Genomic DNA, 24,069 nt, shown 5'->3' with positions numbered 1-24,069 from the left:
CCCCTTATTTTCCATATGGGGAAACTGAGGCCCAAAGATGGCAAAGGATTTGTTTGGAGTCACAGCAGGTTGATAGTCAATCTCTGATCAGCACCCACGTCTCATGCCTTGGACTCTTTAATTCCCTAACCCCGACCCCAAGGGAAAAGTGAGCCGGGCTCACTCAGTTCGAGCTCATATCTGACATGTCGATGCAGCGTGTCATATAAAACACCAGCGGGGTGGGCGCGTTGTTTTAATACATCTGGTCCTTATTAGGAATTGGCTTCTTATCTGGAGCTGGGCCATCCTTCTGAAAGTGCCGTGTGAGGGTCACTGATAAACCTCAGCCGTCCTTATGTCCATCCCCCTGACAGATTCCAGATTGAAGGTTCTTGGGGAAGCCCCGCCTTTCATTCGACCTCCCAGGTCCCCACCCGGAGCCAGCACCCGAGGTCTGGTAGATAATACAGCTACTGTCACTGTGGCACAGACAGACCCACAGAGACGAGGTGTCGGCGAGGGAATCCTAGCCGATGACTCTGCTCTGCTCTGCAGACGGGTGGCTGCCGGCGTCAGGAGATTCTGCAGCAGATGAGGAGAGACTGGGCTTAGCCCAACATGGGGGCACCCAGTTTTCTGGGAAGGTGGAGGGAGTGGGCTACACATTGAATGAGGCCTTTAGATTCTAACTCTACCGTGCCCTCGTCTCCCAACTAAGCCCTAACCCCACTGATAATATATCATAATGCGTTCTTTTTACTTGCAAAATAATGTCCTAGAAACAGCACAAAATGCTGTGAGGACATAGTAGAGGATGCTGAAGGAGGAGAGGCATTGGATCCTGGAGCCACCATTTTGGTGTAAGGTAGCAAGGAGGGATGATGGAGCTGGCGTGTTGGAATGGGATGGCAAAGGCCCAGAGAGCCGGTCATGTCATCAAGGTATGGTCAGATTATTAATCCTGACAGTGCTTAGTGGTTAAAGGAGCCAATGACTCAGTGGTTAAGGGACCAGATGTCTCAGAGATTTGAGCCATAGCTATCTAGTTATCTAGAGTGTTGAGAGATTAGGAAGGGAAAACCCCCTAGTGCCCAGGATGTCTTCCCCCTTGGGACTGATATGTTGATGAATAAATTCTCTCAGAATGTGAGGAGGCCAAGACAAGGATTCCTCAGATTTGGGAGTGGGCAGGCAGAGGCACAGGAGAGGGGAAATGCTGAATTCTTATCCTGGCCCTGATCACAGAATCCAAAGGACAGGGAGTCAGAGTCCAGTGGCGGGAAGGCCAGTCCTGCCCCCTTGTCTACCAGCAGCCTTGATAGGCATCCAGTAAATATTTGCTGAGCAAATGAATGTAAACACCTGGGCCTCATTGTGGCCCATATCTCAAAGGGAGGTGTTACATGCTGCCCTCTGACAGGTCTAGAAATTCTGGGGGCCCTTGCTGGGGGAGTATCCCTCAAGCCTGCATTTGGGAAGTAGGAAAGCACGCCAACTTGGGAGCCTCAGTTTCCTTGTCTGTAAAATGAAAGGGTTGAACTCAGAGATCCCATCTAGGTCTGAATCTGTGGTTCTAGAATCCTGGGATTTCCCCAGCCTTTAGAGGGCCAGTGGGGGTGGGGCAGGGGCCCTCTGCTGCTTGCTCTCAGGGAGTTTGAATGTACGGTTTGGAAAAGAGAAACTACCCTTTTCTCCTCATTCTCCCCTCCCCCAGATGAAGCTCATAGATTCAGCTTGTCAGAGCTGGAAGGAATCTCTAGAAGATGTGGAATGTCAGTCAGAAAGGACCTTGGAACTTAGGAAGACAAGGAATGTCAGAGCTGGTCGGGACCTCAGAGGCCATCCGGCCAGTCTGGGCCGTGTGCTGTGCAAAAAGCTCTCTAATGTTGGTATTTTAGGCACTGTGACTGGCAGGTGAGGAAGGATTTGCAGAGGTGGTAGTGGTTCTGGGTCCCTTCTCCACTTTAGTACAAGAACTTTGTTCCATAATCATCCATGGAAATTGGAGAGTGCGTGTGTATATACAGGTATGTGTGTATGTATTCGTATGCATGCATGTATGTTTGTGTATGTGGGCACACATTTATGTATGTGTATGTATGTGTGTATGGGCAGGGGGGTGTTGGTATGATCCTCTACCTCAATCTGCTTGTGAATTTCTCAGTAACCATGCACCTGCGTGTATGTACGAGTCACTGCCTGTATCTGCATGTGTCCGAGCGTCTCTGTATTCAGACATCTCTGCGTTTCTTCGTGCATATCCTGTGTGTCTCTGTCTCTGTTCTCCGCATTTCCCTGGGCCTCTCTCTGCCAGCGCCTGAGTGTGATCGTCACTATTGTGGGCCTCTCTCTCCTCTCTCCTGGCCCCTTGGCTGCAATAGGAAAAGGAATCATGGTCTCTCAATGGTTTCCCCTTTCCCAAATAGCTGCCCTGGAATGTGGGGCTCTGGTTACAGACAGGCAGACCCTACCCCACCCTGCTAGCCTGGCCTTTCCCACCCTGGCTGGGGCTCTGGCCCTGACTCCTGCTTGGCTGGGCCCTGGGGAGCCTGGGTGAGCAGTCATGGTGGGGGTTGGGGGGGGTCAGAGTCAGAGTCAGATTGTAGTCAGGCAGTAGTCAGTAGCAATGTAGTCAGCAGTCAGAGTGGGGGCAATGTGGCCTGGGACAATGCCCTAACACCCCCAGGGATGCTGGGGGGAGCTGAGGTGGACTTGGGAAAGGTGCTTTCCTCGCTTCCTAAAGTTCGCAGATACCTGTGAGAAGCGATTCGCAGAGTGCTATGCATTGGGCAGAATTGTGTGCCCCCCACCCCACCCCTGTCTCCACCCCAGTAAATCCCTTGTGATGTCAGTCTGGTTTATCCTGAGATCCATCCTCCCTTGCTAGATGCAGTCACAGGAAGAGCTGGGGGCTTAGGGACCTCATCATGGTTTGCATTGTTCAAGGAAGAGTCTAGAGAGGAGAGTAATGCTTAGTTCAGAGAAACAAGATTGTATTTGAGGGTATGTGGGAGGGCGGGAGTGCAGGTCCTGCCAAGCTAGATAAAAGCTTCAGGTCTGGGGTCTGCAACAGTCACTGTTTCTAGAACCAGGAGGAGGATGTGTCTGAGAAAGTAGGGGATGGAGGAAGTCCTTGAGAAGGCAGAACCGGGGGTAGACTGGGGCAGCTGCCCTAGGCCCCTTATCCTGAGGGGGATCCCCAGCGCCATTTTGCATTAGACCTGATGATTGTCAGCAGAGGGGCCCCTTTGTGACCATATTGTTTCAGGCAAAGCTAGAAGGGCCAGGCCCTACCTTCACACCTTCACCACTTCACTCCGGGGGCAGAATGGGGTCTGCCTGCTTAGAGGCAAGAGACTAAGGTGGAGAAATCCCATTGTGACCCGTGTGTCGATTACCCTTCTGCTCTCTTCTTGGAAGCAGGTGGCCTTTTGCTGTCTAGGCTGAGCCCACGGGGCAGAGGGGAAGGAGGGGTCTGGCTCCTCTCCAAGCCTTAAGTGGCTGCGTTGGAGGGGAGAGAGAGGGAGAGCAAAGGGTCAAGAGCTGCCTGTTTCTGCTGTAGTGGCCCAAGTGGCCAAATAGGAACCCTCCTTGGCTGGGGAGAAAGGTTTCACAGGGTCATGGGTTCACAGACCTACAGCTTAAGGGGGCCATAGAGATCAACTCACCCAGCCCTCACCTCCCACCCCCTGCCCTGGCTTTACAAATGAGAAAATGGAGACCTGGGTGGGGGGTGAAGTGATTTCCCCCTGATGTCACACAGGTAGGATTCGGATGGAGAGCCTCTCACTCCTTCCTTTGCACCAAACTGCCCACCTGTATCCTCAGTACCCCCTCTACAGAGGGGTCAGAGCTCTGGGTGCTGTGTAGGAAATAGAAGAGGGGAGCCTTGGACCTGCCCTTGGGCTGCTTACAGTCAGAGGGACATAGCACTTAAATGCCAGGAAGAGATAGAGGAGACCAGACAAGCATAGACTACAGAGAACTCTGGGCTGAGGGAGATGTGGCAAAACTTTTAGTGCACTTCTAAGCTGTTCATGCTTAGTGCTATACTAAGGTTTTTGGGATACCCTGCAGAAGATGGCTATTCTTTATTCTTAAAGAGTCTAAAGGGTAGTAGAGGTTGAGACCCAGTACAGATAGCTATCATATGCCATCCTTGTTATGTAAGTATACCACAGAAGCATAACCACGGTGTTAGGTAAAGGCCTAGGGAGGCTGATGGGTGGGAGGGGAATAATTGTTACAGGCAGCAGAATGAAGGAAAGCTTTGTGGGAGAGGCAGCATCAAGCTGGCCTTGAAGAGGATGGGTTAGAATTTAGTAGGCCAAAGTGTTACTGGAAGGAAGCACTATTTGGGATGGGGAAGTGGTACTTAGAACCAGGTCATGAAGGATGAGCAAGACTTTGAGGGGAGAAGGGCGATCTAGGCAGTGGGAATTGTGTGAGCAAAGCTTCTGAAGTAGGAATGAGGCTGGCCCGTGTTAGGGGAATAGCCAGGGGCCTAGCCCTGTTGGCTAGAAGGAAGAGCATGGTTTGGAAAGGAAGACAGAATGTGGGAAAAATTAAATTGGGGCCTTCCTGGAGAGAGCCTTGAATGTCATGCTAAGCAGTTTGGAGTTGATCCTTTAGGCTGCAGTGGAGTCTTTGAAGGTATTTGAGTGGGGTGTATGCATTTGAGTGCACAGACATGAGTAAACAGGTCATCTAAAAAATGTCTTATTGGTGTGTGTGTGTGTGTGTGTGTGTGTGTGTGTGTGTGTGTGTGTATGTGTATGTATGTTTTGTGGTCATTTCTCAGTAATGACCGTCATCCCATCTCAGAACTCTCCCTCATCTCAAAGTACAATTAAGCAAAACCAATCAATACATCAGCCTTCTCCGATACCGTATGCCTCATCACACACCTCTAGCCCACCACTTTTTCTGACAGAGAGAGGCGTGCTTCAATCAGTCAGTTAACAAACATCTCTACCCCTCTTTCTTTGTGCCAGGCACAATGGCACCATGTGGAGCATTTCATCATTTGTCTTTTCAAGTCACAATTGGTTGGTGCGTTGACAAGCATTTGTTCATAATGTTGTTATCCTTTGCATCATTTTGTAAAAGCTTAAAATACAAGTCTTTCTGAGAATATCAGAATTCTTCTTGTTCTTCCTTTCTTACAGCAAAATAATCTTCCATTACGTTAATAAGCTACAAATTGTCCAGCCATCCATTCCCCCTCCTTGGGTACCTTGTTTACTGTTCTTTGTTATTACAAAATGTGGTGCTATAAAAGTTTTGGTCTATGTTGCTTCTTTGCATCTAACTTTGACCTCCTTGGGGGTTGATGGGTCAAAGGGTATATATAGTAGAGTGCCTTTGCCAAAATGATTCCAAATTATTTTCCAGAATGGTTGGATCCTTACAGCTTAACTTGTAGTGTGTTAGCGTTCCTGTCATTCCACATCCCCTCCAATGTTGACTATTTTGGACTTTTGTCCTCTTTGTCAAAAACATCCCTGTGTGTGTGTGTGTGTGTGTGTGTGTGTGTGTGTGTGTGTACACATAGGTATATACACATATACATATAGACACACATATAGATACACTTATTTATTTATTCATTCATTCATCCATTTATTTATTCATTCATTCATCCATTCATTCATTCATTCATTCATTTATTTATTTATTCATTTATTTATTTGTTTGTTTGTTTGTTTGTTTCTCCTCTCCCCTGCTGCCCCTTCCAAGTCTTCCTCTGACATTTTTTGGAGATAATCCTCAACTTTTGACTATCGTACCAGGAGAGCAGACATCCTCTGGCAGGTCTTCACAGGTCAGAGAGGCTCCAAGTCTGGGCTACAAGATGGACCATGTGTTCTGTTGAGGGGCCAACCTTGCTACTATTGCCCATAAATCCCATTTTGGTGGCTTTTTGAAGGTTAATCTTTCCCTGCAGCCATTCTATGGGGTCATTATTTTCGATTTACAGATGAGGAAACTGAGATGCAGAGAAAAGGGGGAAGGAGAAGTCTTGCCCGGTAGACTAAGCAGTAGAGGCCCTGGGTTGAAACCTTTTTCTTCCACTTACTTTACCAGTAGGACACTGGATAAGGTACTCAACCTCTGTGACGTCCATCTCTTCACCCACAAAGTGAAGATCACCAGCTGGAAGGGATTTTAGACATCTAGGGAAGTGACTTGCTTAAGGTTATACAGATAAGCATAACCTTACATACAGATCAGTTGCTTGGTTGTTGTCCTTCATTCTTGAAGAGGACCAAAATGGCATCACTGTGTTGGAGTCAGTGTACAGTATGTCTGACTGTGGCTGATCAGACCAATACAAGCTTGGGAGGCTCTACCACAGGTCGGGCATGAAGATTTGGAAGGAGATGTCTCTAAATTTGTGCATCTCACAGTTAAGTAATTGATGGACATAAATGTAAACCTTCAGGTGGGATCTGAACTCTTCTCCATTTAATGAGTTCAGTTATCTTTCCATGGTACTGCACTGCCCCAACTAGATGACCTCCAATGTTCCTTCCAGTTCTGTACCCATGATGCTGTGACCGTAAGTATCAGAGCCAGGATTCAAGCCCCCGTTTCCAAGTGTTTTCCACATCATCCTACTAGTTTAACTCAGAAAGGCTCCTCGCTGCAACCTAGCTTGCCACATTTTCTTTCTTTGACAACAGTGGCTCATGAGGACCTACAAAGGGATAGTAGCGTTGGGGTTTTCATTGATGGAGGGAGTCCTGAGATGGATGCATTTGGAGATTAGATGTTGAGTGAATTGGCCGTTTGCAAGAAGACCAGCTAGGAAGGAGTTGTTAGCTGAGGGAACTGTAGCTGGCCTGAACTGGAGAAGAATTGATTTTACTTCTGTTTTCCCTCTTATTAAGTGGGATGAAGGGTAAGCTGGTCAGAGGTGAGCCTCCAGACGGATTCTCTGTTCAGGAGGGATTAGGGTTTGGTTTCAGGAAAGGGTAAGAAATTGGCAGCTAGACTGGCTAGACCTTAATCCACCTAGGCTCCTCAGCTGAGGTACAGTGAGAACTCTTGGGCTGAGCTCCTAGTAACTCTGGGCTGGGCCCTAGGCTCTGGTTGCACGGGATGGGCCAATTCACACCCAGCATCCCAGGCCCCAGGGGCCAATGCTGCCTCCCACAGGAAGCCCACTGGCTGAGGACGTGTGTGCATTTGAATCAATTTAAATGCCACTTCCCATAAAAGACCATCTTTTGGTTCTCCACAGCTGCTGCAGAAGAGAGGATAGGGACTTCCCTTGAAATGACCTTGTATTTGTTCTGTGCACATTTTGTGTCTGCTCCTATGTATAGATGTCATCTTCCCTTATAGATTATAAGCCTCTTAAGGGCAGGGACTGTTTCTTCTTTGTCTTTTGTATACTGGTGCCTACCTAGCCCAGTGCCTGACCCATAACAACTGCTTAATAAATTGCATAGGTTTTTGATTACTACGTTAATAGATCTTTCCATCAGTATAGGTTGCAAGCCTTCTACACCTTTGTGATGTGTTATTCTTGTTCATTTCCTTTCATAAGTCTTTTATAGAAGATCTGCCTAGAAGTCTTCTAGTATTTCATGCATGTCAACCCAGTGCTCAGCAGTTTAGATCCATCTGTTATCCCTCGATCTTGGTGCATGAATGACCCACCTCATTTTCCAGTCATAATCTGTCCTTTATTAAATCTTTCATGTCACTTTTTGAGTACAAGTAATTTTTGTTAACATGTTGTAGCCTACTTATCCATACCATGTGTCTTTCCATTGCCCTTTGGGCCTCATACAATTTTGATGCTTTCCAGATTGTGCTGCTCCGTGACTCAGAGCCAAATAGCATCTCTGGGAGAGTATTAGTGTTAAAAAGATGCTTAGGCAGTAGAGAAGAATTTGAGATTGTTTAATTCACTGCTAATTCCTCAGATGTTATTTTGCTTACTCTCTTTCCCCTCCTTTTCTCTGCCCATCCATCCACTGTGTCTAAGACTGATGTATTAACTCAGTGGACTGACTGTCCACCCGACTGTACGTCATCATATGGCCAATACCCGTTATTCATCCATTTTATTTTTCCTGTGTAGATTACTAAATTTATTTCTTCTGAATGGCTGTGAATCCCATTGAGAGGTCTCTTTAGTATTTTTGGGTTTAATGCAATTAGTAAAATGTCAGATTTAAATGGGAGCATCTGGAGAACCTCACCATCCGTAAGAAATCTTCCTTCCGTTTGGAATCAGTACAGGACATGCTCCAAGATTGTGGCAAAACCCCACTCATTTGACATTGATAAGCAGGGTCAATGAAAGAGTTCTCCGTTGTCAACTATATTTAAGGGAAGTTTTATGGTATTAAAGCATTATGGAAATGTTATTAGCAATAATGTTATGCGTGTAGATACTCTGTTGGAAGATAGCCATCAAGTCATGGTGGGTTTTGTTATCATTGTAGTTTTGGAGTTTTCGAGGGAGTAATCAACAAACAGGTACATTTTTCTACACCTCTCAGTTGTTTGTGTGGTTGAAGATTTGGCTTGCTGTAGAGAATCATAAGTAAAATGCAGCCTGTTCCTTGCTTCTATTTTTATTAAGAATACTCTCAATGTGTAAATGGATCTTTTTAGTAAAGCTATTATAGAGATGATTGAGTAGGCATTCGAGTTGGTAGTTACTGATATCTTCTGGTTCCCTTTTTGGGGGTGTTAATATGATCTGTGATTTCCATTCTATTATAAATTTCCCTTCCTTGTTCAGGTATCCTAAAAATCAGGCCCTGGCTACTTTAAAAATTATGTCACCCATATACTTTTGGACACGGTCAGTATGAGAATTTATTCTGCTGTTTACAAGGGTTTTGCCTTCCTTCCTTCCTCCCTCCCTCCCTTCCTCCCTCCCTCCCTCCCTTTCTTCCTTCCTTCCTTTCTTTCTTCCTTCCTTCCTTCCTTCCTTCCTTCCTTCCTTTCTTTCTTTCTTTCTTTCTTTCTTTCTTTCTTTCTTTCTTTCTTTCTTTCTTTCTTTCTTTCTTTCTTTCTTCCCTCCCTCCTTCCTTCCTTCCTTCCTCCCTCCCTCCCTCCCTTCCTTTCTTCCTTTCTTCCTTTCTTTCTTTCTTTCTTTCTTTCTTTCTTTCTTTCTTTCTTTCTTTCTTTCTTCCTTTCCTCCTTCCTTCCTTCCTTCCTTCCTCCCTTCCTTCCTTCCTTCCTTTCTTTCTTTCTTTCTTTCTTTCTTTCTTTCTTTCTTTCTTTCTTCCTTCCTTCCTTCCTTCCTTCCTTCCTTCCTTCCTTTCTTCCTTCCTTCCTTCCTTCCTTCCTTCCATTCTTTTTCCCTTCCCTCCCTCCTTTCTTTCCCTTCCTTCCTTCTTTCCTTCCTTTTTTCCTGCTTTCCTTCCTTCCTTCAGATTATGGGATTAGGTTCAAATGAGAAGAGAACAGAAGGAAGGCCAGATTACAGATGAATGAACCTTAACCACTATAAAGTAATCAATAAATGCTCCTGGGAGACAGTGAGGAGGGAAAGGGATGCACAAGATTTTCTTGGCAGGAAAGGTGTGGCTTTGTTCAAAGTCACAGAGCAAGATAGTAGCAGAGCCTGGGACCCCTGCTCCTTAATGCAAAATTCTTTCCACTATTCCACAGGTATTGGCATCATAGGATTTAGAGATGGAGGGAAACTTAGAGAACATGGAGTCCAGGGATTCTTAACCCAGGGTCTCTGAACTTGGGTTAAAATTTTTTTATAATCATATTTCAACTTAATTAGATTTCTTTGTGTTTCTATGTATTTTATGCATTGAAAAACATTATTCTGAGATGGAGGCCCTATCAGACTGCTGAAGCTGTCCAAGACACAAAAAACACCAAGAACCTTGTGATTAATTCAATTCCTTTATGTGACAGATGAGGAAACTGAGGCCCAGAGACAAGAAATATTTTCCCAAGGTCACACAGGTGGCATTGGGATCCAGGTGCTCAGACTTCAGATCCATTCTTCTTGTCACTTACTCACCATACCACATGTTCCTGACTTGAAGAAAAGAGGGGAAAGCCTCTTTGGTGTTCTTCCAGTAGGAAATCCCATCCTTACTACTTGCTTACCTGTATGGCTTTGAGCAAATCACTTCCCTTCTCTGAACTTGGGTTTCCCCATCTGTAAAGTGAGGGGGTGGCCTAGATGCCTCCAAAGTCCCTTAGAGAGTTCGAGATGGTACATGATCATTTGATTCTTCCATATGGTCCAGGTTTTATCTGGCATGGTTTGTCTAGTACAGGGCAAAACCACGGCCAAAGCTGTGTGATGTGGGACAAGTTTCTTTCCCTTCCTGGGCCTCAGTTTCCCTATCTGTAAAGTGAGGTGATTGGACTAGATGGCCTCCCTGGGCCCTTCCTGCTGTGACACTCTGTGGATGGGCCCTGTGAGAGGCTGCTGGGAGGAACGATAGCTTCCATGTTTGTCAAACCCCTTCCAGTTCCAAAGCCCTTCCCGTGATCATCTCATGTGAAGAAGGCCTCCATTGTGGGCCCACGCTCCAATAAGTCAGTTATTTACAAATATCACCCAGGCGGGTCCAGGGCCTGGCTCCCTGTCAGCCTTTCACTGTGGTGGTTTCTCTCCTTCCCTGCAGACATAAACAATGACACTTAGAATTTCCTGTCGGGGAGCCTGGCGGGCAGCGTATGTCTCTGAGGGAAGTGGCTAATTATTTATTAAACCAGGGTGTGCCGAAAGTGGGTTACACACGGCTCCTTGGGCCACTGGGGGCAGAGGGGTGACGGGAGAGAATCTGTGTTTACACACTCGTGCCTGTTATATGGGAACCAGGAGCTGTGGGAAGGAAAGGAGGCAATTGGGTGGGTCCTGTCATGTTTCTTCATTCAGTCCTTTCAACTCCATTCATGAGAACTGGCCTGGAGGTCAGCAGACTGGGTTCAAGTCCAAGCTCTGACTGTTTCTAGTGAGCTCTTGGACTGAGCGAGTCCCTAGTCCCTCTCACTCTCTCCTTCCTTTCCTCCTCTGTTACCTGGGGTGGGGGTGGATAATTCCCTCCCTCCCAGGGTTGGTGGAAGGAAGCTCAAGCCCTTGTAACCTCTAAATCAGTGCCTATGGTGTGCAGAACTGTATTTGGGCATTGGAACCTGTACAGAAGAGAACTAGATCCTGTGGTGCCTGCCCTCAGGGATCTTCTAGTTTAGGGCCCGAGAGGACTGTAATAGACATTAGGATGGAAGGCAAAAATCTCTTCATGTTGTCTGGGGATGGGCTGAGGGCAGGGCTGGGATCAAGGAAGGCTTCATGGAGGAGGGTTTAGTTGAAAGATGTGCTCTCTCTCTCTCTCTCTCTCTCTTTTTCTCTGTCTGTCTCTGTCTCTGTCTCCCCTCCCCCCCCCACCGAGGAAGACCACATTGTCTCTAAGCAGATTTCGATAGATCCTGGAGGATTCTTTTCTTGAGTCCTCTCATGTGACTCTGTTCTCCCCAGCCATTCTGGGGGCCACTCAGGGCAAAGAGCCTCTCTCCTCCTTCCCAGCTCCCCATATAAGGTAGGGGTGGGGTGGATCAGAGATCCCTTGTAGGACTGGGCGCCTGTGGATGATAGGTGTTCACTCTCATTTCCTGACTTTAAAATTAAGAGGCAACAAAAACATTCTTTTGGTGGCTGTGAAAGTCTTCATAAAGATGTTAAACTGAGCTTTAATCTAATACAAGGGAGTTTACAGAGACTCATGATGAAAAGCCCTTGGATTGAGCAGGGAGAAGGCGGGATCGTTCTTAACATCATAGGACCCTAGATCCAGAACTGGATGGCATCCCAGAAACCATCGAGTCCTCATTCAGTCCTCACAACAGTCCCGGGAGGCAGAGGCTATTATTATTTTTTATTTTAGTATATTATTTTTATTTTTCCCCAGTTACATGTTAAAACAATTTTTAACATTCGTTTTTAGACCTTTGAGTTCCAAATTCTCTCTCCCCCTCCCTCCCCCCCCCCCAGCTCCCTTCATTGAGAAGGCAAGCAGTTTGACATAGGTGGTACATGGCAGATGCTACCCCATTTTACAGATGAGGAAACTGAGACCCAGAGACGTTAAGTGAATTTCCCAATGTTGTGCAGCAAGCATCTGAGGTAGGATTTGAACCTAGTTCCATGTCCCTTATTTTATTAATAGGAAAAGTGGGGCCCGGAGAAGAGAGAGGGGGCTTTTATGGTATCTTGTAGAAAGTTAGTTATGGCACTGAGATGTCAAATATCCATTGAGGGGCTCTTACCACCACCTCATAGTTATTAGCAAGCATTTGACCAGAGCTAAAGGAAATAGAAGTCTTTGTTACTGCTTTGTTCTGGAAGGAGAGACCGTTGTTCTCTCCTGGTCTCAGCCAGGCTCTGTGGTTCTGTTCCCTAACCTTGGGCAAGGTATTTTCAGTTCCCTCTCCATAAAAGGAGGAGGTTGGACTACACGATCTTTCAAGTGGTTTTTGACTCTTAACAGTAAAATTTCAAGACTGATTGTTAAATGAGCCTCACCAAATCTCTGACCTTAGTGAGATGGAGTGATGGTTGGTTTAGTGGGTAAAGTGGAGGGGGGGGGCGGCCTTAGAGTCAGGAAGTCAAGAAGACCTGAGTTCAAATTCTGACCCTAGGCAAGTCACTTCTCAGTTTACTCATTTGTATAATAGGGTTAATCACAGCATCTCCCCCCCGGGATTGTTGTGAGGGTCAAATGAGATAACATAGGTAAACTGTTTTTCACACCTTTAAGTGTGATTTAAACATCACCTCGCCCCTATTTTGCAGACCACTAACTAAGTCACCATTATCCGGCTGGGGGAGTCCTTTCCTGGGCCTCAGCTTCCCTATCTGTAAAGTGTGTGAGGACTCTAGCTGCAGAGCTCCCAGTTCTGACCTCCTGTGTTCTCAGGGGCCCTCCCAGCTCTGACAGACTCATTTTTATCGGGGAGCCGGATGAGAAGCTGGGCTGCCTTTCTGCCAGTGTGGGCCTTCTCAAAGAAATCTTCTTTTCATGGGATGCGGACGTGTCTGCTATTAAACAGTAAAATATATCCAACCCTCGGGACTCTTAAAACTTCTTTAAAAATTCTTTATAAACTTTACAATACAGTGTGTGGGTATATACATTTCTTTCCCATCCAAGGGGCCATCCAAGGCCCTTGGCCTCCGCAGGAATTTCTTCTTTGTAATTATTTTGGAGTGTGGTTTTTTTTGGGGGAGTGTGTATGAATAAAATCCCCTTTGAGGATTTCTCTGGTATGGGATGGGTGGTACGTGGCCAGGGGCCGAACTTGGGAGAATGATGGCCCCCTTTCCCAGGGTCATTAGATCAGACTCACAGAGCGTTCAAGCCTTAGACTATAGGATGGCAGGGCTGGAGGAGATCTTAGAAGGGTCATCAGCCAACTCCCCCCATAGTACGTGTTGGGAAACAGAGGCTTGACAAGAGAGTTCTTGCTTAAGGTCCCACAGAGACTCCACAGCAGAGCTGAGATTAGAACCGATGTCTCCTGCCTCCCAGGCCACGGTTCTTTGCCCTCCGCCAGCTGCCTGTTGAAAAGCCTTCGCCCATGGGAAGGCAGGAATGTGGAGTGTGAACTGACCCTCCCTTCCCTCTGAGGTGTTGCTAAATCTCTGGCCAAGGCTCCAATTGCTATCAAAACAGAGAGTATCTAGTGGGTTTCCGGAAGGACCGTAAATCAAGTTTTAATACAGGGCCAGAGCTTGGGGAGTGCATGAACTTTTCAGTCTGACCCAAGGACTCCTGGTTCTTATACCCTCATGCCCCCATCCCAGGAGCTCCAAGAGGGAAATGGGGCCCAGTCTTATCCACTCTCCTTCCCCCAGGGGATTCTTTCCAGCCCATCCCTTCCCTTTGCCTCCTCTTCAATCTGCTTCCCTCAAGCATTCCCCTCCTCCTGAAATGCTTGGTTGGCGGGCATCCAAGGGTGTTGTGCATGGGGGAGGAACAATTTCTGGGGGATGGGGGGGGGGAGTAGGAGGATGGCTGGAATCCTTGTAGAAGGAGAATCGAAGAAGGATCTCTCTCAACCCCTCCCAGGAGCCTGCCGCCACTGGGATCGCTGATGGGAACGGATACTGACCCAGCTGTTTGGGGAAGACAGGTGTGGGACTGCCCCTTCCCAGGCAGGGCCAGCCTGAGTCCAGGCCCTCTGTCTTCCTTTTAGATGCAAATAGCTCAGCACATTTGTCCGGGTGTAAGTGAGCTGAAATATTTAAACAAATAAAGCAATGGTGGGCACTCTAGTGTTGTCCAGGTACCCCATGGTGTGTTTCCACAAAGGGAAGTATGTGTACGCTCACATGCACCCAGAGACAGACAGGCTGATTCACAGACACACGTATATGGAGCCGTGAACGAGGCACAGGAAGATGCCCATTCAGACACATAACACCACAAAGAAATAACTATACACAGAGACAGAAGCATAGTGACAAATGTACACGGAGACACAATTTGTATGCATTTGTGTATGTGTATTTTTGTTTACCAAGTCATGAACAGCCTTAAATGTCAGATAGAGGAGTTTTAACTTTTCTTGGGAAGCAGTAGGGAATCATTGAAGATTCCTGAGGAGGAGAATGACCCGATTAGATCTCTGATTTAAGAAAGATCTTTCTTTTTTTGAAAAAAGTTTAAAATTTTGATTCCAAAGCTAACAAACACCAAACAAAATAGAAATTTCCATGTATGTAGGAGAACAGAACAAGAGGATTGTCCACAAAACTGCAGACCTCTATTATGTACAACTTGCCTAAGGAAGATTATTCTAACAGGACTAGTGAAGGACAAGACTAGGGGCAGAAAAACCAGTTAGGAAGCCGCTGTCCAGTCAGTGATGATAAAGGTGGTGTGACAGGGGAGGGAAGAGAGAAAGGAATTAATTTGAGAGGTGTAGCCATGGAAGGGACAAGACCCTGATAATTGGTTGTAGGAGGCAAGGAACAAGGAAGAAACAAAGGTAAGTCCAAGACACACAGCTCAGATTTTATTATGACAGTTATTGAGAAAATAGTATTCAATATAAAACATGGAGATTATGTAACAGGAACTTTGGTTCCTCATTCTTCTGGAAGATAGACAGACAGACAAAACATTGATTAAGTGCTTACCGTGACACAGGCATTGTGCCAAGTGCTGGGCTTGAAAATAGAAGCAGGCAAGACAGTCCTGGCCTCAGGGAGCTTCCATTCCAGTAAAGATAACATCAGTCGCCTCATTGCCTCCTCCATTGGGATATCTGGGTATCTCAAAGAGATTCCTTACTATCTTGGTTCCTTTTCTAGAGCCAGACACTGTGTCTCTTTCCAGACTGAGAGCTACCCAGGTCTGCCAGTAGTGGGCTTGTAAATTAGAATGTGAGGGGTACAACAGTGAGATATTAGTGACCTGGGGTCACTTGAGCAAGAGAGTCCTGGGATTGACTGGGAGAATCAGGGGAGGCTTTATTTCTGAACCTACTGTGTGCAGCAGGTCTCTGTTGAGGTCAAGGTCACTCGACCCTGGAGAGCAAACAGCCTTGTAGAGGAGACAAGATACTGATACAAGAAATGAAAGAACAAGACGAGATTCCAATACCAAACTTCAAAGATTTAGGCAAATTAAGTAAACATTTATGAAGTGCCTCCTGAATACAAAGCTCTTTTGCTTGAAGCTAAAAGTGGTCCCAGGTAGTAGATGGGCATCTAGGTGATACAGTGGATGGATCACTGGGCTTGGAGTCAGAAAGACCTGAGGTCAAATCCAGCCTCAGACACTTACTAACTGTGTGACTCTGGGCAAGTCACTTAGCCCTGTTTGCCTCAGTTTGCCCATCTGTCAGATAGGGAAAATAATAGCACCTACTTGCCAGGGTTGCCATGAACATCTAATGAGATAATTGTAAAGTGCCTGGTACAGAATAGGCAGTATATAAATGTTAACTATTATTATTATTAGATAGCCTGCTGTAGTGAAAACAAACATTGGATTTTTTAATCAGGAGAGATCTGGGTTCTAATCCTGGCTCTAACAACTTTTAGCTGTGTGACCCTGGGCAAATCACTAAACTCATGTGTAGTTTCCTTATCTGTGCAATGGTAATAATCCTTATCCAAGCTAATCACCCAGGGCTTGCTCACAAGGCATTTATAAAATCTCTTATAAGAAAGGCCTTTTGTAGAACTTTTTGTTGCTATTCATTTGTGACCCCATTTGGGATTTTCTTGGCAAAGATATTGGAGTGGTATGCCATTTTCTTCTCCAGCTCATTTTACACATGAGGAAACTGAGTCAACCAGGGTTAAGTGACTTGCCGAAGGTCACACAGATAGTAAGTATCTGAGGTTGGATTTGAACTCAGAGCCTCTTGACTCCAGGACTGATGCTCTATCCGCTTTGCCACCTAGCTGCCCTTGTAGGCTTGCTGTTGTGGCTGCTTCTGTCATTGTCCCCATCAGGTTATGAGTGGGTAGTGGGCACTTGGAGAGGGAGAGGAATCTGTGTGGACCAGGGATGGAATGGGAAAGTTTCAGAGAAGAGTCAAGGCTTCAGCTGGACCAGGCCTTGTATTATCAGCTCCAAAGCCAGTGAGAAGCAGGAAGAATAAGGTGGCATCCTTTCAAAGCATCTTCCTCATCCCTGATGGCTTCCTCTCAGCAGCTCTTTAAGAGAAGTGGGGGAGGGGTTATCTCCATTTGACAGAATGGAAAACTGAGGTCCGTTCATGTGGATAATTAATATATTGCTTGCCCAAGGGGTGAGGGAAGGAGAGAATTTGGAATGCAAAATTTTTAGAAATGAATGTGAAAATTTTTTAAAAATGTAATTGGGAAATATTTACTGAAATAAAAATTTAAAAATACATATAATACATATATATAAACTTAGGTCTAATATATATATGTATATATGTATACACACATATATATGTGTATAAATAATATACACATAGTATATAACTATATATGTATCTATATAATTATATAGATACACATGCATGTATATATGTTAAAAACTGAGGTTGAGAAAAGACAGTGACTTCAAGCAAGTCCTACAGCCATTAGTGGCAGGCCTGGAACTAGACCTCATGTGTCCTGACTCCCAGTCTAGGGCAACTTCCCTCAAACAGGCCAGCACCTACCCTGTCCTTTAAAAACGTTCTGGTCCTTTTGAGTCCCACTCCTAGCTCCATGGAGAACCAGAGAGGAGGTTAGAACAAGAGGAGAAGCCGGCTCCTTCCAGCTCTGGAGCCTGGGAAGGCCCAGCCCCAGCTCGCTGGGGTGGGGGACAGGCAAGGAAATCTTATCTCACCAGACCCTTTGTCCAGGATCCAAGGTTGATTTGGCCTGAGATTTATCTGTGTGTCCTTGGGGTGGGGGTGAGAGGGCAGGGAAAGGGAAGGGAGGCTAGGTCAGCCAGGAGTGGAATCAGCACACGGAAGGATGATCCTGGGCTGTTTGGTAAAGAAATGTGCTATCTTGCAAATTCTTCATCCTCAGCGACTGCTCTGTTTCTCTCTGCCATTCTCCCACCTCCGGGGTGACCACAGACTGACCTTTAGAACTGCTGTACCTAGAAATGCATGAAAGAATTAGGACTTCTTGTTTTTAAGGGCCTGTCCTGTTACTCATTTGGCCTTCAGGGTATCTGAGGAGCAGTCATGGAGGAGCTAGGAAGGAACACAGTTTCCCTGGGGCTTGGAGGTGGGTGTGAGTGAGTGAGTGAGTGAGTGAGTGAGTGAGTGAGTGATTGAGTGTGTGTGTGTGTGTGTGTGTGTGTGTGTGTGTGTGTGTGTGTCTGAAGTCTGAGGGGAAGGAGAAACCACAGTGCTGGACCGAGCAGAGTAAACTCCTTTTCTTTCCTTTTTAATTTTTATTCTTAATTAAAGCAAGCATTTCCCTATGTAAAGAAGAAGGGAGAACAAAGTAGATTGTATGGGAAACTGCCAGTCTCTCTTAGGACTCCTAGCTAGTCTTTTTAAATATATAATAATTTCAACATGTAACTTTCAAAGCTATCTTGTTTGTCTGTGTCTCCTCCTGTCATTCTCTCTTTCCTGGTGATTTGTAAAAATCTTTCATCCTCTTCTCTTTCTTTCCTTTGCATTATGTTCTGTCTTCCTCTCCCCTCCCAGCATTTAGCACATAGTAGGTTCTTTAAAAATATTTATTGATTGAATAATTGATTGGAAAAAGGCATTTAAAAACTCCTTCAAACTCCTAACATGCACAGTGAAGCAAAACAAATTTCCACTTTGGTCTTATTTGAAAAGTGAAATATCTTTCTGTACCTTGAGTCCATCCCTTCCCTGTCAGGAGAAGAGTCATGGCTAATTTTTGTATTGCTAAGAGTCATCTTGCAAAGTTATTGTTGTCTTTGTTTGTTTGACAAGGCTGTTATGATTGTATATTTTGTTCTTTGGGCACAAAGTAAATTCTTATTAAAGAATGAGGAGCCTTTGGTGGGTGCTGTGGTGGGAAAGCATTGGTCCTAGAATCTGGAGATCTGGGTTTGAATCTTAACTTTGCCACTTATTATCCGTGTGACTTTGGGCAGATCATGTCCTTTTTCTGTGCCTCAGTTCCTCTATAAAATGAGGGAATTGGCTTAAAATAGTCTCCAGGGTCCTGTGATTTTATGAGGCTCAAGAGGTGAGTCAACTTTTCTGTGGTTGTACCAATAATAGGTGTCAAACACTGGGAATCCATCCAAGGTCTCCCAACTCTAGGCTAGTGCAGGTGTGAGGGGCAGAAGGGTGAATCATCAGACTGCTGGAAGAGAGCCTAGCTCAATTTTATTGCCTCTTGTCCCGTAGGCCCTCCAAGAATCTCCGACCGTGTGGCCCCCAGGCAGTCGGCAAGGCTGGGGAGGACTGTCAAACTCCTGTGCCCTGTGGAAGGGGACCCACCACCCCTCACCATGTGGACTAAGGATGGGCGTACCATCCACAGCGGCTGGGCCCGTTTTCGAGTCCTCCCCCAGGGCTTGAAGATCAAGGAAGTGGAACAAGGGGATGCTGGTACCTATGTATGCAAGGCCACCAATGGCTTCGGCAGCCTGAGTGTCAATTACACGCTCATTGTGATGGGTGAGTATGATCGTGTCCTGAGAAAGGGTGGGCAGTGCTGGGCATAGAAGAGAGAGAGAGAGAGAGAGAGAGAGAGAGAGAGAGAGAGAGAGAGAGAGAGAGAGAGAAGGGGAAACCAGACCTGAGCTGAGTGTAGGGGGCTTGGTGGGTAGAAGGGGAAAGGGCTGGAGATGGCCAGTCCTATACAACATGGCGGCAGGGGAGGGGGTGTTCTCAGGTTAGTGCTCTGTACCAGCCATGAGGCTGGAGGAATGTGGCTGGATGGAAGGTATTGTTTCATGGGGAGGGTGGCCAGCGGGAAGGACGTGGTCAATGTTGGAAATAAGGTGGCATGGTCAGTGCTGGATATCTCAGACTCCGTGCAGAGAATGTCTCAGAGTAGCCAAGATCACAGACAAATGGCAAGGAAAGACAAGGACAAACAATTTAAGAAACTATGGAATAGAATGGAAACTATGGAAATAGCATGGAGTTGAGAGTCCCAGGAGTTGGGTTCAAGTGCTGACTCTGCCATTTAATATATGTGTGTGAGCGACCTTGGGCAAGTCCTTTGCCCTTTCTCTGCCTCAGTTGGTACATCTGAAGAAAGAAGAGACAGTTAGGCTAGAAGGGTATTTGGGTGTTTTCTCTCTAGATCCTAGGAAGCCTCTTAAGTGTATACTCATGTGTGTGCATTTTGGTGTGTTTGATTCCCTGGAACCTGAGGCAGAGTGTAGAAAGCAGAATATGTGATTAAAGTCATTCTGAAGTCCCTCTGTGTTTCTTTGAAACCTTTTTATCCCACACAAGACCAGGACCTCAAAGCCTTCCTTTTGCTCATCCCAGGTGCTGGGTGTCACATCCTCCTTTGGCCTGGGTTCTCTGGGCAAGATCTAATTGAGGGGTGGCACAGAAAGGGCTGCCTCAGTAAGTTACAAGCTCAGATGCCTCCAAGCAGAGGCTGAATGGCATCCCTTGTTAGGGATGCTGTAGGTGAAGTCCCTGTGGAGGGCTTGGTATATGGTGTTTCTAACCCTCAATATAACCCTAGGAATGGGAAGACCTGGGTTTGGGTTCCATTGTGAACACTCAATGACTGTGTGACCTTAAATACATCACTTTTCCTTTCCTTGGCCTCAGTGTCTCACCTGGAAAATGGGAACATTAATATTTTCACTACTTTCTCCCAAGGTTGTTGGAAGCACTTTGGAAAGATTGGGGTTCTCTAGCTGAGGGAGCTGTTACTATCTATTGGAAAGTGAGGCTCGCAGGCTTTCCCATGGGAATCCTACATCAGAGATTCTCCCTTGATTCAAGGGATTCCAGCGCTTGATAGCTGGGTGGCTCTGGGGAAGTCTCTTCTCTCCCAGGCTATTTCCTCATCTCTGCAATGAAGGAGCTAGATGTGTTGATCTCTACGGTCTCTTCCAGTGCTAATATTCTCTTAGTCTTTTCTTTGGCATTGGAAGAACTTGGTTCACAGAAATCTCTGAGATCATCTGTTCCAATTTCCTCCCAGAGCAAGAATAATAATAGCTAATAACGGCTATATGTATATCTCCATCCGGTTTGTGAAGTACTTTACATACGTTTATTTCATTTGATCCTCACAGCAACCCTGGGAGGTAGGAGCTATTATTATCCCCGTTTTACAGATGGGGCAATAGAGACAGACAGCGTAAGTGTCTGAGGCTAGGTTTGAACTGTGATCTTCCTAACTCTAGGTCCATCCATCATCGTAGCCACTGCTCTGCCTAGCTAGGTGGTGCATTCAATCTTTCCTTGAACCTTTTCAGTGACGGGGAGTTTGTGCCCTTCCTCACCCTACAAAGTAGCCTCTTCCATGGTTGGACAGCTCCAGTTAGGAATCTCCTCCCAGCAGTGCCCAAATCCATAACTTACATAAATTGGTGATAGAGCCGGATGAGACGGTTCTTACGCTTAATGAGCTTCCAGTATTGAGGGGGGAGGGGAGATAAAGGGCATATGCAAATAATTATATTGTAGAGAAAAGGTTCTGTACAAAATAGACTGAGAAAACGGAAGAGGGATCAATCACTTCTAGTGAGGGGGTCAGGGAAGTCTTCACGGAGGAGATTTACTTTAACTGTACCTGGAAGGGTCAGTTGGCATTTGAAAGGTAGAGAATGGTGTGTGTGTGTGTGTGTGTGTGTGTGTGTGTATGTGTGTATGATATTTTTGTAGTGGATGATAGTACAATCAGGCCAGCCAGGGCATGGAGCTCTGGTGGGGAGCAGTTTCAGATAAGCCTGGAAAGGTAGGAAGGTGCTGTATTATGGAGGGCACCGAATGCCAATTTATTCAGCAGCCAATCAGGAGCCAGTGAAGTTTCCTCATTTATCTTGCCTTCTCCTTTCTGGATCTCCAGGTCACTGGGCCCATGGGTTCATAGAATCTTAGGACCACAGAATTTTGAACTGAGAAGAGACCTTAGAAATCATTTCCTCCAAAAATGAGGAACCAGAGAGATCCAGCCTTCTCCGCTCACGTGTCAGGGCTGAGAGCCTCCACAAGCCAGAGGCAGTACGCCAGCCTCCTCCTCAGCTGACCTCTTCAGCCCCTCTGGACACTTGATGCTCCTGCTTCTCCTCAGGTCTCATCAGCTCAGATACAGGAGCTCATCCTGCTCGTGGCAACAACCCTGGGTGGCAAGTCAGGAAACCTGGCTTCTGCCCCTGACTCAGCCTCCAGCTGGCTGGGTGACCTTGGGCCAGCCCCTTCCCTGCTCAAGCTAGGCTTCACTTTCCCTGCCTGTCAAGTGAGGGGGCTTAGACTAGATGCCTTCAAAGCTCTTTCTTTTCTTCTGCTCAGGCCCCTCTTCCTAGCCAGGCCAAGGGAGCTGTTTTTTGGTGTTTCAGGTTTTTCACAGCTTGTTCCGCCGTCAGCGCCATTTGATGCGAGGCGCGTGGGGGAGCGTTTTTACATGAGAAGGATCATCCCTCTTCTCCTCTTTTATGATCTGCACAAGGCACCCAGAGCAGCAGCCACCAGCAAACATCTGTTTGTTCTCGAAAAGGCTCCCGCTGCTGGTTCTGAGGGCTTCAAGTTGTGGGTGGAAAAAAACCAGAGCCGTACAGTGGGACAATGTGGTTTGCATTAGTGTGTTCCAGTGAACTCCTCGGCCCGTGGCCCAGCATCTCAACATAGGGAGAACGGAGTTTTTGGACTGGTGAAGTTTCGAGTCATAATGTGGCAGGGGGCCTTAATGAGACGAGAGGGAGCCTGGTGGGGAAGAAAGAAAATGGCATTCAGGAGATTTGGGTTCGAATCCCAGCTCTGGCACTTATTCTTCTGTGATCATGGCATCACTCAGCCTCCCTGTCTTTTGGTTTCTTCCTGTAAAATGGGGATAATAATCCTGGTACTCCCCACTTTAAAGGGTGGTTATAAGGAATGTACTGTGTAAACCACTATAGAAATGTGAGCAGTCACTACTGTTATTAGAGACCATTCAATCCAGACCCTTAATTTTCTAGAGCAGAAAGTGAGGACTCAAAAAGGGATCATAAAACCATCAGTTCTAGAGCTGGAAGGGATCTTAGAGATCACCCAAGCTAAGCCTCTTATTTTCCCAGAAGAGGAAACTGAAGCTGAGATGAAGCTCTGAGTGGGGAAATGATCTGGTCAAGGTTTGTTGTTGTTCATTCATTTCAGTCACATCTGACTCTCCGTGACCCCATTTGAGATTTCCTTTGCTGGAGTGGTTTGCCATTTCCTTCTCCAGCTTTTTTACAGATGAGGAAACTGAGGCAACCAGGGTTAAGTGACTTGCCCAACGTCACATGGCTAGTAAGTGTCTGGCCTCAGATTTGAACTTAGGTCCTCCTGATTTCCAGGGACAGTACTCTATTCACTACACAACCTAGCTGCCCTGGCCAAGGTTACACAGCAAATTGATGTTAGAGGGCAGGACTTGAATGGCTACAACTGGATACAACTAGACCCCCAACTGATTACTGTCTCTTACAGACAAAGAGGCTTCTAGTTGAATTTGAAGACAATGATACAGTATCCCCTTGGCACTATCTTTTTCAAGATGGGTTACTTCCAGTTTTCCTGGCTTTCTCTAAAGGCCTTATTCCCTGGGAGGGAAATCAGGGGCACAGTAGAAGGAGGTGTCTCTTTGGGAGGGTTTGTTAGTAGTTAAAGCCATCTGCCCAGCCATGTGAGAGTTGATGAGAGCCCTGCTATGTCTGAGGGTCTTGGGCACCTTCTTCTGCTCTGGGTCAGTGTAAATTGGATGAGATCACTTCTACATGGAGTTAGGGAAGACTTCCTGCAGCAGGGAATGAATACCAGTCTTGAAGGAGGAGAAGAATTTCAACAGGAGAGGAAAGAGTGTCTCCCAGGCTTAGGATGCAGTTTATGTGAATGCAGAGCTGGGAGAAGGCTGGCTGAAATCAGGGAAAAGCCAGTATTTCAGTGTGTCTGGAAAGGACCCTGGAGGAAAGGGGAGATAAGGCTGGAAAGATATAGAAAGGTCGCATTTTGGCAGTCCTTGAATGTCAGGCTCTGGAGTTTGAGGACATGAAGAGGGGTATTTCCCAAGGACATAAACATGTCATTCTTCCAGTGCTACATGAATGGCATCCCTCCTGTGCCCAGCTCTTTGTCCAACCTTGGATCCCCTGCTCTCAGACTGGTCTGGGCAGAGCCCTGGAGTCTTTGGTCCCTGGCTTTGAGCTGCTGGCTCTGGTTGTGTTCCTATAACTAGGCAGACTGGGCTGGAAGTATAGATACAAAATGGGGTGATGCCCTATAACCAGGCCGAACTTGGACTTCCAAGACCACAGTTCTAATCCTGACCTTGTCATTAACTGTGTGACTTTGGGCGAGTCACTGGACTTTGCTGCGCTTCACTTTCTCATATGTCAAATGATGGTCCTTAAGATTCCTTCCAAGTTTTAATCAATAATGAAATCTACATTAGAGACAACTGAGCAAGACTATGAACAAAATTAAAAACAGTACCACTGATACATGAGA

General features: G+C 46.3%; 1 protein-coding gene across 3 annotated transcripts in view; it reads left to right on the top strand.

The window, feature by feature from the left end:
- FGFRL1 (fibroblast growth factor receptor like 1) overlaps nucleotides 1-24,069 on the top strand; it is a 137,651-nt gene that overhangs the window by 58,509 nt on the left and 55,073 nt on the right. For all 3 annotated transcript variants that reach the window (XM_036763595.1, XM_036763597.1, XM_036763596.1), the window contains exon 3: nucleotides 18,811-19,083. In XM_036763595.1, coding sequence (XP_036619490.1) covers nucleotides 18,811-19,083 — 273 coding nt within the window. The remainder of the gene's footprint in view (nucleotides 1-18,810; nucleotides 19,084-24,069) is intronic.

Source organism: Trichosurus vulpecula, chromosome 6, assembly GCF_011100635.1.
Source record: "Trichosurus vulpecula isolate mTriVul1 chromosome 6, mTriVul1.pri, whole genome shotgun sequence".
In the NCBI taxonomy this organism is placed as follows: Eukaryota; Metazoa; Chordata; class Mammalia; order Diprotodontia; family Phalangeridae; genus Trichosurus; species Trichosurus vulpecula.
The sequence above is the reverse complement of the archived record's forward strand: the minus strand, read 5'-3'. Positions and strand labels throughout refer to the sequence as shown.